Here is a 17,201-nt window from a genome sequence, read left to right on the forward strand (position 1 = left end):
TGGCATAAAGTTGATGCCTGAACAGTGACATACGCCAGGTCATCAAAAGTTCATTGACTGAGGATTCGAACTTTTGGAATACTGTGAAATTGAACGTTCGGTAACCCTAGTCGAACGTTCGACTATGGCAGAAAATAAAAATTTACTGTAACGCCCCGAATTTGAGCCTGCAAATCCGTAAGCAGAAACCTCCGGTTTCCACGTGACATTACTACATCAGAGATAAACTCTCGCAGCGGAATATATATTTTTTTTCTTCTAAATCCTTAGGAATTGATAGCATAACACATTTAGAGCTGACTGAAATACCTCGGTACATTTATTAAAAGTTACTTATGTTTATCTTTACATGTCATATGCACACTAGGTGCATCAAAATTAGTGCCACAAACAGCACATAAGCTTATAACATAAAACACGCTAAACATGACACCGTTATACATATTTACATGCCATAAAATAAAACATAAGCACAACTAGTAATTTCTAAACTAGCACATAATCGTTCGTTGAATGGTTTCAAAAACCATCAAAACTGGCATATGGGTCCATGCCTTCATTCTCCAGATCTGCATCAGTAACTATGCAAATATGGCGTTATCATATTTGCATAGACAAACAAGTGAGTCATCTATTTTCATATCTACGTTACCATCAATCTAATAACAGTTCATATAGAATGCAAATGTAAGGGTTGTATGAATATGCATCGTAGTAACTATTTAGTTTGTGTTTTAGGATCATCTTACTTCAGACCTCTCGTTCTAGGTTATCTGAACCCGTTCACGTCCTTTGCCTCACACTTAAAGTCTTCCCTGTTTGCACTGGAATCCTACTGGTCCCAGCATTAGTTATATATTAGGCCTTCGGATACCCCTGGGTCACTCTGAACCCCCTGGATCCACTGACTAGCCTTCCTTCCCCTTGCTACTACATCAGCTTGTTGATGGCTATCTCATCAGCCGTTATATTAATTGGACACAACATGCAATGCATGAACAACCACATGCAATAAACACACACCACACAGTCCTAATGAAACATAGAATCATTCCTCAGTAAGTACATCCATACTTACACTCCTTGGTGTAGTTTCTTAGCTCCTTTTCTGTAACAAAATATATACAAAGAAGATGATATATACATCAGTCCTTTTTCCAATATTTAAAAATGTGTATATTTTTAAATCACTTTACTCATCGTTTTTAGTTATCAATTAAAAGGTAATTACTTCAACATGAATCCTAACAGGATAATATTTTTATGTAAAGGGATAGGGAAATTAGCGGCATAGCCACTTTGTAGGAATACAATAAATGATAAAATAAATATGCAAAGGAATAGGAAAATTAGCGGCATAGCCACTTTGTAGGAATACAATAAATTTTAAAATAAATACGCAAAGGGATAGAGAAATTAGCGGCATAGCCACTTTGTAGTAAGGCAATAAATGATAAAATAAATACGATCAACTCATGAAAGTCATAAGATCAGTCATGAGGACAATGAATTTTAAATACGAAATATAAATACGATCAACTCATGAAAGTCATAAGATCAGTCATGAGGACAATGAAATATAAATACGAAATATAAATACGATCAACTCATGAAAGTCATAAGATCAGTCATGAGGACAATTAAATGTAAAAGCAGTTTATATTACCCTTTACTTTAATTCTTTTATCTCTTAAGCTTATTGGGTCTTTTAAACAATTCATAAAAAGTAATGAAATCAAATAGTAAGGAAGAAGTGTCAAGATTTACTTACCAATTTGATTTGGAGAGAAAAATAACTTCAAGAACACCGAAGTGGTTGTGTGGTAGAAGGAGAGAAAAAGGGAGAAAAAACCAAAGCACAAAGCTTTCAAGGAAGTTGTCTAGGATTTTGTGTGGAAAACAAGGAGCCTTGCATGCCTATTTACAGGAGGAAGGTAGGGGTATTGAGGTGCAAAATGTAATAAAAGAATTACCCTATTGGATAAGTTCTTGCAAATAAGTCCTTGCTTTATTAACTAATTGCATTTTGGGATTTTCGTCCAAATGGGGGCTGCTTACTCCGAGAATTATTTCGAGGGTCAAACTAACTCCGATTAACGTGAAATTTTGAGGGTAGATAGAGGACTTCAAGACAAACATTTTCTCTTTTTGGTTCGTCTCATTTTGAGTTCGTTTTGACGTAGTTTTGATCAAGTCAAAGTTTCTGTCTATAAAACCAAAATATCTTTTATCCACTTTCAGCGTTCACACTGGCTTTATTGATTTTTCTTCCTTTTCATGATTACTTTTGAGATATCCTATCCTTTCATCATTACTCTTGTTTTTTATACATAAATGTTTCTAGAAGCATGGAGATATTATTCTTGACAGTTTTTCGTTTAATATCGACAGTTGGGTTATTTAGGCTCGGGTCAAAAAGTCAACTGGTGGACTTTTTTACTAACTTTTGCCATATGATAGATCTTTCTTTTGTAAGTACAACGGTCTTTGAATTATCTAAATCTGAGTTCGTTTGACCTATTTTCGGTTCAATCAAAGTTTAAAGCTTAAATGTAAATTTTAAGTTTTTAAGGGTTTTTAGGTTTTGATCTTTTAATTTTTCGAAACAACTTTAGGTTTGCTTATAAAAACATGTGGATATTGTTTCTTCAACAATATCAATGATTTCTTAAGTACTTGAAATTACTGGGCGTTACATTTACATCTTCACCCAATTCTAAACCCCCGTCAACACTGATTAAGGCTTACTTAACCCTAATTAATGTTTGGGGTATTACAAGAGTAGCCTTACTATTTATTTTTTTTTTATTATTATTTTAAAATTGTCGTGTGAAGCTAAATTTGTATCTAAGCTAGCTGCTACAAGAGGAAGAAGAAACACAAAATCTGCATGAGTTCTTTAAACTGAAGAGTTTTTGTAGCCAAATGGTAGAGATAAAAATCCATCAAGTCATTGCTTTTAAAAAAAAGAAAAGGTCTAAGGTGTCAAGTAGTAGTTGAAGGTGCACACTGCACGGTAAAGAAGAAAAGAAAAAAAAAAGGCAGTACGTTGTTTATGAAAGAAGAAATAGAATCGTAAGGTATGCATGCGTAATTGAGTAATAAATTAAAACGTGTTGGGCACCTTACGAAATGTACTTTTCCAAGGGAATCGTAAAGCATCATCTGAATTATGGGCACGACGTTGACACTGCTTCGTCTAAACAGGTACTGTCTCAAAGCTCTATCTTCAATTCCTTTTTTTCAGTCATCGATCATTTCATCTTTTTGTAAAAGAATTGCAGGCTAGGGTTTAATTATCTCAATTAAAAACATTTTAGGTTGGTAGGTTTCTAGAACTCTTGAATCTTGATGAACTAGTTAATCTAATGTTTTTTCAAGGAAAAACCGACATCATATATAATTATATATATTGTCCTTGCCATGACGTTTGCATTACCTCAACTACACGTTACAGTACCAATGCTCCGCCCATAAATAAAAAATAAGAGATTCAAAATTAAGCACAAAACAATAATGGCGTCTTCCTTGTTTCCTCTATTATTCCTCCTCCTCCTCTCAGCCTCCTCCGCAGCTTCAGCTTTAATTCAAGATAAATTCATCCAATGCCTCACTCTTAATTCTGACATTTCCATTCCGCTCCCCACCTCTTTTTTCACCCCAAACACTTCTTCCTTTTCAACTGTCCTTGAATCCTCTTCACAAAACCTCAGGTATTTGCTCCCTTCAGCGCCAAAGCCTGACTTCATCTTCCTGCCCGTCCATGAATCCCACGTCCAAGCTGCGGTAATTTGCTCCAAGGAGCTCCACTTACATCTCAGAGTCCGCAGCGGGGGCCACGACTACGAGGGCCTCTCTTATGTATCCCAAATCGAGTCACCTTTCATCATTGTGGACCTGGTCAAGCTTAGATCCATCAGCGTTGATATCAAAGACAATAGTGCGTGGATTCAGGCTGGTGCCACTATTGGTGAAGTCTACTATAGGATTGCCGAGAAAAGCAATACCCATGGCTTCCCGGCCGGTCTTTGCACCAGCTTAGGCGTCGGCGGCCACATTACCGGAGGTGCATACGGTTCCTTGATGAGAAAATACGGCCTTGGTGCTGACAATGTCATTGATGCTCGGATTGTTGACGTTAATGGCAGAATTCTTGACCGGGAAGCCATGGGAGAAGATCATTTTTGGGCTATCAGAGGTGGGGGAGGAGCAAGTTTTGGAATCATTCTTTGGTGGAAGATAAAGCTGGTTCCTGTTCCCCCAACCGTGACAGTTTTCACCGTTACAAAGACCTTAGACCAAGGCGCAACAAAGATCCTCTACAAATGGCAACAAGTTGCCGATAAGCTTGATGAGAATCTGTTTATCAGGGTCGTCATTCAATTGGCCAGTACCGCTGCTAAAGGCGGAAGAACGGTAACAACTTCTTATAATGCTCTGTTTCTTGGTGGTGCTGATCGGCTCCTCCAAGTTATGAAACAAAGCTTCCCGGAGTTGGGTTTGACACGAAAAGATTGCACCGAAACAAGCTGGATTAAATCCGTGCTTTACATCGCCGGGTACCCAAGCGGAACACCCCCTGAAGTTCTGCTGCAAGGGAAGTCCCTCTTCAAGAACTATTTCAAAGCGAAATCAGACTTTGTCAAAGAACCCATAGCGGAGACGGCGCTTGAGGGGCTCTGGAAAAGGTTACTGCAAGAAAATAGCCCTTTGATGATATGGAATCCATATGGGGGAATGATGAGCAAGATTTCAGAGTCAGCAATTCCCTTTCCTCACAGAAACGGAACCTTGTTCAAAATCCAGTACCTATCTCTGTGGCAGGATGAGAAGGAGAAGGCAAAGCCGCATATGGAGTGGATAAGGAGGCTTTACAATTATATGGGTCCTTATGTTTCGATGCTTCCAAGGGGTGCATACGCGAATTACAGGGATCTTGATTTGGGGATGAACATGAAGAAGAACGCCAGCTTCATAGAGGCAAATGTTTGGGGGAGCAAGTACTTCAAGGATAACTTCATCAGATTGGTAAGAGTGAAGACTAAAGTTGATCCAGATAACTTCTTCAGGCATGAACAGAGCATCCCACCTCTTCCACACGTAATGTGAAACGCTACAGCTTAATTAGTTTCCTTTGTACATATATATATATATATATATATATATATATATCATCCAGTGCTTCAAATGAATAAATGAATGCTTAAAATAGTCCCAGTGTTGAACAATATTTTAATTTATCACAAATATTTAAGTAAAAAACATATATGGTTACAACTTTCAAGAGATTTTAACTAAAATTTGAGAAAGAAAAAAACTAGGAGCAGTATGAATAATGTGTATGGTAAAATACATGCAGCATGAGTAGCTGTAAATAATTTGAAGAGGATCATCAGAAGCACATGAAAAATCTGACTTAGCATAAAAAATTGTTTCCACATATTGCTGCATTTATGTCCTTTTCAAAAAGACTACAAACAAAGAAATAGGACCTAAAAAAGGTGGGTGTCCTTTTTATGCAGTCATTTACAAAATGTAATAAACCCACGTCATTCCACCAACAAGGTCGTCGATGGTCTTTAAGTCCTTTGAAAAAGGACACGAATTGAAACTACCTTTTGTAGGGACGTGAATTTGGCTGGTTTAAAGTGTGGGCAACGCACTTCTTTATTAATGGGTCTTCGATATCCTAGGCCTGCTTCACGTCATTCTATAAGTCGTAAGATCACATCGTATGCCTGCTTCCTTTGATATACTACACGACTTGAACTGTCTAGGGCACGTCATTTTTAAATCCCAATATTTGACGCTAGCTACAAAAGGCTTAAATAAAAGATTTCATTTGGTTATAAAACTGTGTTCTTTGACTTTCGTAAACGACTTAATTTTGCTCCAAGTTATTCTTTATATTTCATTTCAAAAATCAAAATTTAGAATCAATTTAAATGTTACCCAAATCTGAGAACCTAATATATATATATATATATATATATATATATATATATATATATATGATCTTCCGAAAATTATAACCATGCACAAACCATACTCAGGACATCTCCATATACACAGACATCAATTACAATAACTGGTCATTTATAATTGTTCCACCAAAATAGTTATGCTTGTAATGAAATTCAAAATACATAAATAATGGAGTTCATTTAGCCTCTCCTACCAAAAAATAAAAATAAAAATAAAAAAATAAAAAAATACGCATGGTCCATACTTCAACGTGAATAGCATACAACTTTCATATTCTGTCTAAGACAAACGGGAAGCATTTTAACTTCTCTCAATACTCAGATAACTACATTAAAAACAAAATTCATCCCGTTATGATACATTTAACAGAAAACTATATGCTAGTTAAAAAATAAGCAAACCTGTATTAATGAACTTCAAATACACATATCTATAACTTGAAAACCGAAAAAGGAGTGCTAATGGGGGCTGTTTTTAATCTTTTATATAATGAATAAGAAGTAAAGGTTTTGAAGTGGGGATGCAACATTGACAAATATTCTATTTTCCAATCAAAATCTGCCATCATCATCCCCCTTCATACCAACAGAGTTAGCACTATATATAATACTGGAAAATGTAAAATTCATTGAAAAACTCAAATGATATTAGCTCTTAAGAATGCACCAAGCTACATTTAACAACAAATAAATACTTACATAACTTCCCTTACAAAACTGCTAAATATGACATGCTCATATGTGGTTTAGCAATCAAATCAGAGCAGAGCTCGTTAATTACCACTTTCTATATCTTCTTTAACAGTGTTCGCAATTGTTCAATTGACAAAAAATGGTGTATATGAATAATCCTATAACTGCATAATATGAAGGATATTTTCCTAATCTATTATCAAAAGTTCAATAGTCTACTGCTCACCAATTCTAATCACTGCACCTTAAAGGAAAAAGTTTACTACTTTATCCTATATTTACCAAATGGCTAATTAGACAAATTTTTCCTAAAATTTAAGGAACAGAACCCTTATAGGGAAGCTGCTATGAATGCTCTAACATGAGTAACTCGATAGGTGAGTCAAACGTCAATTTGTTGACATTATTTTGATGGTTACTGCACACTAAATGAGAGGCGAAATCTGAACTTTAAAACCACTTCTAACTTGTTTCAAAACATTTTAGAAACTGCATACTCGATACATAAGTCTATAAAAAGTTGTATATTCACTTAAAATAGTAAAAAGTGCATGTGCCTCTTTCAATCACTTAAAACAGTAAAAATTGCTAAACTCTTTCTTTTTAGTTAGTACGCTTATAAACAAAGTATATCAATGCAAAAAGTTCCTTCCTTTATAACTAGACGATGTAAAAGGGTCATGATAGTAATAGAAGATCATAGTTCTCACTTCACACTTGAAGATTTCTAAAACATGTTAGATTAACTTAATAAACTGAAAATTATGCTTGCTAATATAATGTTTTGGACAGGCAGATGAAGCAATACAAGAAATTACTTCATGGAGACGCTTTCATGTGGTATGTCCAGTATGAAACGCACCAACAATATTCAATTATTCTAGAGCGCCTCAAGCAATAGGGAGGTGCTCATACTACAATTCTAATCTAATTGTCTTCATATTAGTTTAAATCTAATTGTCTTCATATTAGTTTAAATAATTTTACCTTCATAGCCACCAACTTCACAGCTTCCCCGCTACAAAGTTCCTTCAGCATCCATTTCCTAAACACGTACAACATCACAAGTACAAGACTGGAATTAGTGGATTGCATATGTACATTATTTCATTCATAAAATTTGTTCATAAATTCACCCGGTGTCCTGGCGTCCTCTTCCCCACCATCATCTCTTGCTTGCACGTCATCCGCGTCTGGAACAATGGGGTCTTCATCACCTACATATTTAATTGTAACACATGTTCATGACAACAAACCTTGATATGTATAGTTTGCTCTTACAGCATTGACAACAAATTACCATGTGTTCTCCATTTTCTTGGGGATTCAACAAAGTATGTAAGAGAAAAAGATGTGATTTTAGCATGTTATTATCCTAAATTTAGAGTACACTCTTCTCCATATTAGTTAATTTACACTGGCTTCTTGTAATATTCCTTTAGATGTGCTATTTAAAGCAATGTTAGGTATTGATGATACTTGAATTAACACTGTAATAAACTGTCATAGTACTGAATCTTAACAATAGAAATACTACAGAATACATCATTAAGATTGGTGAAATGTCGTACCTGGAATGTTTGCGGCATTGCCGACACGCGCTGCCCATGGAACATCCTTCTCCCGCATAAGCAAATCAATCATGTTTCTCATTTGATCCACGGTTGTTTCCAACTGATTAATCTGACTTGCACAACCTTCATGATTGTTAGATATAGATGCCCCATGCAAATTGAACCTTGCTCTACCGGAAGTATGCCCAAAGCCAACTCCACGGACATGGCCAAGCCGTTCCGAGCCCATTACTTGTGCATATGGGTCGTCGCGTGACCATGATATTGACCCATTAGCACATACCCCACTTGTCGGGGCATCTCGCAACATTAATTCCTCCATTTGGGCCTGTAGAATATAGAAAACCTTATACATATTTTGTCGTTAACCTAATTAATTAGAATATGTGCATGTGTACATCTATAGATCTTTATGCATATTCATAAAGTGAATACACTTACCATCATCCTCGCAGCCTCTTCATTGACAGGGTTGCCATCCTTCTTTTTGTGAGTCACCATAAAAAGTTGGCTACAATTCGGGGTATACCCTGACTCTTTTTCCTGCATGTAAAAATATATCTATTTATACAACAATATCAAACAATAAATCAAGCCAACACATATTTTTATAGGATAAAACACATACCATTTGATATGCAAGACGTGCAAAGCTCTTTAACCTAGAGATGTGGTGAAATTTTTGCAAGGCCCGGCTTTCTTTGTTTACATTGGCCCTTTCCTATATTGTTTATTACCATAGTGAGATATAGAACGCATGTAAAACATAATACATCATAATAGTCATGTTATGTATTACCTTATCAATTTCACTTTTCCATCTCCGAACCATTACTTCCAGAGTTTCAAGAGGGAGCCCATGGTTGGTAGGTGTCGATTCAAGTATTTCTTCAATTATCTCACCCTCCTTAATTTGCAGTGAATGCTTGATCCCTCACCTATAATCCTTCCTTTTTTTTTTTCCCAGGTCCATGAAGGTGATCCTTGTAATTTCACTCAGTTGTTGACCAGTCTCAACATAGAATTTGGACTACATACAAATTGACAGTTGGAATGTTATAATTTAGTAGCTTCTAGTGTAACAAAATAAACATTACCTACAATTAGAGTAGCCCAAATATCATCCTTCTTTTGAATTGATACCCTCCTCCTATTATGTGTTTCTAACTCGCTAAATTGTCCGCTTCTGATCAGCTTCCCCCCAAGGCTTCTCAATTTTTTACTTCCAAGGCCAACCGGTTGACATCCTTCATTAAATTCAATCACTACTCTTTCACCTCGTGGCAACTGCCAAACATTAGCAGGCGAAGGCATTGGCCTAACATTCACTCTCCCATCACTATCTGTAGTTTAAATCTAATAGATGTTAGACATGAACCACACAATTCAAATAAAAATACAAAGTTTTTAAAACAAACAAATAGTACGGACCTCTCCCCTACCAACGACCAGTGGTTGTGGCCTTTCCAAGTCTAGACCAGGTGTGGATGTGCGTAGAGATGCATGTAGGTCACCGGTGGAAGGTGAAGGTAGTTGGTTTTCACTTCGCTCTGGAATGGGTACGACAATGGTAGACACAATACATTGTGACACATCCTCCCATCCCAGGTACCATCCCGGTGGAGGGAGGGGGGCATAGAAATTCCTTTTACATATTGTGAATGAGATAGAGTATCATTCTCTTCAAATGCAGGTCTGCATGGGGATTCAGCATCAGGATCTTGTGTCTCGTCATCTTTTATTGGGTGCCATTCGTTCCTACATATTTCAATTTGTTTGATATTAAAAATATGTAAATATAAATATATAATTTTTAAAAAGAGAAAGAATATGCGTACAACATTTTAAATACTATTTCATTGCTTCGTAATTTCACCTGGTTGTTATTTATCCACCATTACTACAATCCCACTTTAGTGACATCTACGTCATTTTGAGCACAATCAACGTCATCATTGCCAAAATCATTCGTTTCTTGGAGCATGTTCAGATTGAAAGGCACGTTCTCACGATAGCCCCCAACATCATCATCAGTACCCTCCCCTTGGCCGACATCGTATACATTTCGTGGTTTTGTTTGAACAACAACAGCCCAATCTGGGTGCCTTGCATCCTCAACATAATAGACTTGTGATACCTGAGAAGATAATACAAAGGGTTCATCATTGATCCCCTCTCCCGTGTGTATCAGGCACTTGAAGCTCACTAATGCTATTCCATATCCATCCTCCTTGTACCCTTTTATCTTTTTTTATATCCGCCCAATCACACTTGAACATCACATATCGGGTCCCATCATAATATTGCACTTCAATTATGCTAGTTAGCTTGCCATAGTAGGTCGGGCCATCTATTGTGGAGACACTTACCCTGCTATTTTGAGTTCTCTTTCCAATATCATGAGCCAAAGTCCGAAACATCATGCCATTAGTGACATATCGGTTAAATGAGACAGTCGCATAGGTCCTTTTGCAAGCCAAACAAGCTTGGACCCCAAATAATTTCTATATACCTAATCCAAGCTGTCAACCTGATGATTGGATAACGTTCATCAGAGTGATTATTTAAAATAAATGTGGTAGAAGTAAATCTTACCGGTGTTATATAAATTAATAGTCACAACATGACACTTACATAACCCAGGTACCAGTCACAAAATTCGTCTAGGTGCTTATTTTGCAAATCCTTTTCAGATCCATCATGAGAAGCCCTAAGAATCTGTAGGTGCATCCTACATAAAGATCACAAGTAATAGTTACATTCATCTTCTTAATCGATTAATCGCTTATCAATTCGGTAAATAAAATTATGCAACTCACATGCGCAATAGAAGGAAATCGTCAGAATTGAAAACTATATATCGATGTGCCTGTTTCATGCTAATTCCCCCAAGATTGATATTAGTAACCGCTCCCCTTGATTCCTCTTGGTTCCGTGGTGGTCTATTGTGGATTGTAGGTGCGCTTTCTAAATAACGAGAACAAAACGTGCATAATTCATCCAATATGTACCCTTCTGCAATAGAGCCTTCTGGTGCAGCTTTGTTGCGAACGCTACATTTGTATCGATGTAGGCACCTATAAAAATGACGCAAAATCTCACTCAGTTGCACGAAAATGATGTTAAAAATTAAAATTTTCAAGTCAAGAACTAATACCTCTCAGCAGGATACATCCATCTAAAGTGGACTGGTTCGCCTAGTTTACATTCAGTAGCTAGATGTACAACAACATGCACGATCGAGGAAAAAAAGCTCGGTGGGAATATTTGTTTCAATTGACATAATATGATGGGGATCTGAGACTTTAGACGATCCAAATCTTCTAACAGCATTGTTTTCAAACATATCTCCCTGAAGTACCCAGACAACTGTATCAAAGGTTCTACAACATTCTTTGGTAAGGAACCGTGCAGGGCAACCGGTAGTAGTTGTTGCATGAGGATGTGACATGACTTTTCATCCCCCCTATAATACATTCTTCGAGTTTAACACAACATGACACATTTGAAGTGTAAAGACCAAGAATTTAAACAAGGAGTTTAGCGATTAGTAAATCATATTTATTAAATAGGATGGACCAATAACATATTTTAGGTGACAACATTTATATTATGAAAAAATAAAATGAGTTTAAAGTAAATAATGGAGTTAAAATAAATAATAACAATAATGAGTCCTTATGTATTGTATGATTAATTGTAAGGTTAAGTGGAAATGATATTGAATAAAATGGGGTTGAATAATAATTATTTAAGAAATGAATAAGATAAGATGAGGGCAAAATTGCAATTTAGAAAGGATAGAGGCTAGAATTGGAATAAGACCAAGGTTTGGTCTTATCCACATCCACTTGTGTGGCTGTGGATTGTTGTAAAAAAATATCACTCTCCCCCTCAAGCCCCACATATCAGCCCCCTCCCCCTCCCCCCCCCCCTTCCTCTTTTCTTTTCTTCTTTTCTCTTCTATTCCTCTTCCTTCTTCTTTGTTCTACTCACTCGAACACAGAGAGAGAGACGAGAGAGTGAGATCAAGACATTGAGAGGGAGATCAGAGAGAAAGTTGAGAGCAGAGAGTGAGATCGAGACAGAGAGATGAAACCGAGAGAGCTAGGAGATTGAGAGTGAGATCGGGAGAGTTGAGGGAGATGGAGCCCGATCCTTCGGTGGGTGACACCGCCGAGACCAGAGAATGCCGGCGACGCGATCTCCGGTGAGCCCGTGAACCAAAGATGACCCAGGAGAGGGAACCTGTAACCCGAAACCCGTGCAACCCGTGACCCAGTGATCCGTGACCCGAGACCCATGAAACCCGACCCTCTAGGTGCTGTTTTCCGGCGGGTTCTCTGACGAACCAGAGCCGATTTCCGGTGAGACATCTTTTCCTTTTCTTTGATTTTTACTTGAACCTTCCTTTGATCTATTGTTAGAACCGATTGGGGGTTTTGAGTTTATGGGTTATTATCGATAGATTTTATCTTGGAAACTTGGATTGAACTTGGTGTTTTGTGGGTATTTTTGTTGCTGTTGTCCACTAAATCGTGTAGCCCGATCCTTTGATTTTAGTTGTGGCTTTGGTATGGAATTTCTAGGATTTTGTGGGTCTTGGCCGAATCTGTGGGTGTTGAAGCTTGGATTTATTTCCCCAGTTATGGTTGATGATTTTCAGAATTTGGGTTAAGTTTTGGGAAGAAATTTGGTGGATTGCTATGGCTTTTGTTAAATCTGAATCCAGGGTTTTGTTTGTGAATTTTGGGGCTTTTGTTATGATGATGGGCTGATTAGTGTAATTTTGATGGATTGGTTTGGGAGTTTTAAATTGAGTGGTAACATTGGGTTATGGTTACTTGATAGAGAATGAGTATAATGTTTATGGATGTGAATTGAGGCTTTAATGGATGTATTTTGTTGTTGACCGAATGGGTTGTTGGTTTGATGTAGTTTGATTATTGATATTTAGGTTTTGATTTGGGTTGATTTTCAGTGGTTAATGTTTAAGATTTTTGATTGCAAATCCGAATGGGGGTTTATTGGAGATTGTAGGGCTGATTTGGGATTTGATTTTAAGTTGTGATTCTTTGATAGAGATTGATCATTGATGGGAATGCTTGTTGGAGTTGGTCTCTTTGATGGAGTGGGTGCAGCTTTTGAGAAAGGAGTTGTTTGACATGTGGTATTGATTGTTGGTAGTCTTTCAACGACTATGGCCGATTGTATGTAAATGATGGGTTTAGATTTATTTTGATGAATGGCCATTGATATTGGAGGTTTAGTGATAAGAGAATCTTGGCTTCTTGTTAGATTGGAAATTATAATGACTATGATTTGTACTTTATAAATCTTAAGGGACTGTTTTGATAAGTTAAACGATTAAGAATAATCTTCATTTTAGAATCTAATTTGATAGGTAGCTATGGTAAATGGTTGGATTCTTTGCAACGGATTATTTGGATATTCATCTAAGTTTTGATTCTTTGGCTTTAGCTTAATTATGTAGAGTTGATGATGTTGGGCTTAGGCGTTCACTTGGAGCCTTGGAATATGGTTATGGCTCTATAATCTAATCCCTTAAGTATTTATATAACAAAATAATAAATAGTTGAAGATGGAGATGTCAAGGGATTTGTAATTTAATCCAATTAAGTCATAAACCTAAACTACTTGGAAGGTTAGAAACTAGTAAAGTATTAATGTAGTGGTCAAGGTTAAAAGAACATAGAGTTGTGATGTCTAATGTAATCTTACGTCAATAAGTATATATATAGGGATCAAATATACTTAGTTAGCTTAAATGGATAAACTAACTATAAGACTTAATAGTTAATAATGATAACAAGACAACTTAGTACCTAATTCACCTATCCATGTACACTAAGTGTTTTAGTGTATTATCGGATTAGGTTCAAGCGTTGAAGGTATATATGTATATATACATATGCATATATATATGTGTTAAATAAATATATTGTGAACTTAGTAAATAGCAACAAGCTATAAAAAGGATTAGGAATAATAATGTGACACAATAGTAACAAATAAGCTAATGAAATAGTATATGCGTTTTCTAGTTAATAAACAAGATAAGACACCAACCTATAACCAGTGACTAATCTAATAATAGCTTAAGATATCTAGATAGCTTTCGAAGCGAGTGACGCGACGGGTGAGCAAGCGGGTAGCTTTTGTGTCATAGAGTATATACTTCCATAGCATAGTCTAACGTTATAAGTATTTGCAGGATCGTGTCATAGTTGGAGACTTCAACTGGTTCTCCAATGTAGAGTTCGAGTCGGGAGTCCAATGCAGCCAAGGTGGGTATTCCACTCACTGAGAAAATATATATTTTTATATGTATTGGATTGATAAAAATATATATATTGTTTATGAAACCAAACCAACCACTTGATGGAATCTATGTTTTGAGATGATTTGATTAGTTTCGATTATGTTCAAACTATATCAATGATGTTTAAGAATTGATGCATGAGTGAAAGGTGTTAATGGATTTAAAGTGTTTGAGTATGTTCAGCGGTTGGGATTTAAATTATGCAAATTGTTTGAGAACAAGTCATGTTGAAACTATTTATGTTTTATGAAGAAACTAAGTTTTGAATGATTTCAAAGTGTTAGATAAAATGTTGGATTTGTTTAGTTTTAAGAGGGCGTGATTTAGCAACTGCATGATTTCAGCATGATACAGTAGTGAAATATATACTGGTCTGTATGCCAGCAGTACCAGTATAACAGTATCAGCAGCATATCAGTATCAGCAGCATTATTAGCCCCAATTCGTGCATAGCATATATAGCATTGTTTTATGAGTGATGTTTTTATGTTATGAGTAGTTTTTACTAGACGTGTTGATATGCATAAGTGTCTTAAATGAAAAGCGCTTATGTATATTTCTATCAGATGGTCGCATGTGTTAAGATCATACATTGAACTTGAAAGTACATGGATACATGACTACCCAGGTGCGAGTAATGGCATGTCTATGAGTAAGAAGGTTGACTGTTCTTGTTCTTCAGGAAAGACGTGTTAGCATGATTGAGTTTAACTCTAGTGCTCTCATGATCTACTGACGTTCAAGGCACGAAGTTGAAATACGATTAGAGATGGTGTTGTGAGTGTTTTGTGTTGAAGGATGTTATCCTAGTACGAAAGAGTAAGATGCCATGTTCCTTGCTTAAGACCTATGTGTATACGTGATATCTGTGATGGAGTGATCGTGTGCACGTATGTCTGAGCGACCGATGAAAAGTATTATTATAGAGGGGACTATATGTAGAAACTTCCAAGGAGGGATGACTGGAACTTCTACATATGTTCACAGCTATATAGTATGTTTTAAATGTTTTCTGAATAGTCGGTGTTTGCTGCATTAGCTATTGGTAAATTGTGGCTAATATAGGGCTCGCACGACTAAAAATAAAATAAATGTTGGTTCTTTGTGAAAACTAAGTTAGTCTTATACCACTGAGGTCTTAGTATGTTTCATGCTAAGGCGGTGAACTCATTCTTTCACCTATGCGGATGAGGATACCACCACAACCGTATAGATGATGTTTCTTTGGCTCCAGGTACTTCGGTATAGTTGATAGGTTAGTAGCAGTGTGCTTGGGATATTATGACTGAAGCTTGCCGTGACGGTTGTAATTGTCGGACCACGGGTTGTCCACTATTTTATAGGTTTGGTATGGCTTGTGACGTTTGTGTCACTTATTCTTTGTAAATCCATTGTTGTTTTGTAATTATTGTGTTAATAAGACTCAAACAGATAGATGTTAAATGGTTCTTTGTTGTAATTAATTTGTGACGTTTATGTTTTCCGCTGCATAGATAGATATATGTTATACTCTGATTATCAGGTACATGTTATGGGGCATGTGCCATATGTTGGCTTTGTGACATATCGTCGTGCCACTGTGAGCACTCGTTTTACGTTTTGTATAAAAAAAAAAAAAAGAAAAAAAAAAGAAAAGGGTCGTCACATGAAGCGTACCCATCTGGCACTCTTACATCCTTTATGACCTTTAAGAAGTCATATTTCTGCTCCTTAGACATTGTGAAGCAAGTAGAGGGCAAGTATGTCTTGTTTTGCTCTGTGGTAAATGGATGCAGATTAGGTCTTAAATTCATTTTTCGAAGGTCCGTACGTGCTTCGTAATTGTCCTTTGTTTTCCCTTTCATGTCCAACAGCGTTCCAAGAATATTATCAACCACATTTTTTTCAATGTGCATTACATTAAGGTTATGACGCAACAAGTTATGTCTCCAGTAGGGGAGTCTGAAGAAAATACTTTGCTTCTTCCAAATACCTTGCTCTTCGTTGATCAAGGAATCGGTTCTTGGCCTTTTGCCCATTGAGTGCCCAACCAAAGATTCTGCACCCTCTAACTATCTCATTAGCTCATCGCTATTTGGCGTTACAAGCCTTGTACCCGCTTCTTTCGTACCATCGAAGGATTTCTTCATCTTTCTCCACCTATGATCCTTATACAACCATCTCCTATGCCCCATATAACAAAATTTTCTCCCATAAGTTAACCAGATAGATTGAGTTGAATCCATAGAATAGGGACATGCATGCTCGCCTTTCGTACTCCACCTGGACAAATCGGCATATGCCAAAATATCATTTACTGTCCACATCAATGTTGCACGCATCGTAAACTTCTTCTTCGATGATACATCAAAAGTAGTAACACCAACATCCCACAATTCCATCAATTCGTGTACTAGGGGTTCTAGGTATACATCTATCTTCATTCCTAGTGCACTTGGACCTGGGATAATTAAGGATAACATAAAATACGGTTGTTTCATACACATCCAAGGAGGAAAGTTGTATGTTACCAACATAAGTTGCCAAATACTGTGGGTAGTACTCATGTTCCCGTAAGGGTTAAATCCATCTGACACTAGGCCAAGCCTAACATTGCGTGCTTCTGAG

General features: G+C 36.7%; 1 protein-coding gene and 1 long non-coding RNA gene across 2 annotated transcripts; one reads left to right on the forward strand and one right to left on the reverse strand.

Moving 5' to 3' along the window:
* Positions 1-377: 377 nt before the first annotated feature.
* On the reverse strand, positions 378-1,879 carry LOC133881484 (uncharacterized). Its single transcript, XR_009902529.1, has 3 exons — positions 1,772-1,879; positions 1,079-1,108; positions 378-581 (listed from the first exon to the last, which is right to left on the reverse strand). It is a non-coding gene; the product is annotated as an uncharacterized LOC133881484 (long non-coding RNA).
* Positions 1,880-3,491: 1,612 nt separating this feature from the next.
* Positions 3,492-5,211, forward strand: LOC133882584 (monolignol oxidoreductase AtBBE-like 15). The gene has a single exon (XM_062321789.1). It carries the CDS (start codon positions 3,517-3,519, stop codon positions 5,107-5,109), a length of 1,593 nt encoding a protein of 530 aa, XP_062177773.1. The 5' UTR covers positions 3,492-3,516; the 3' UTR covers positions 5,110-5,211.
* Positions 5,212-17,201: the final 11,990 nt, after the last annotated feature.

Source organism: Alnus glutinosa, chromosome 11, assembly GCF_958979055.1.
Source record: "Alnus glutinosa chromosome 11, dhAlnGlut1.1, whole genome shotgun sequence".
In the NCBI taxonomy this organism is placed as follows: domain Eukaryota; kingdom Viridiplantae; phylum Streptophyta; class Magnoliopsida; order Fagales; family Betulaceae; genus Alnus; species Alnus glutinosa.

What these genes read in the sequence shown, in the direction of transcription:
- LOC133882584 (XM_062321789.1), top strand. Translation starts at nt 3,517, where the DNA reads ATGGCGTCTTCCTTGTTTCCTCTATTATTCCTCCTCCTCCTCTCAGCC.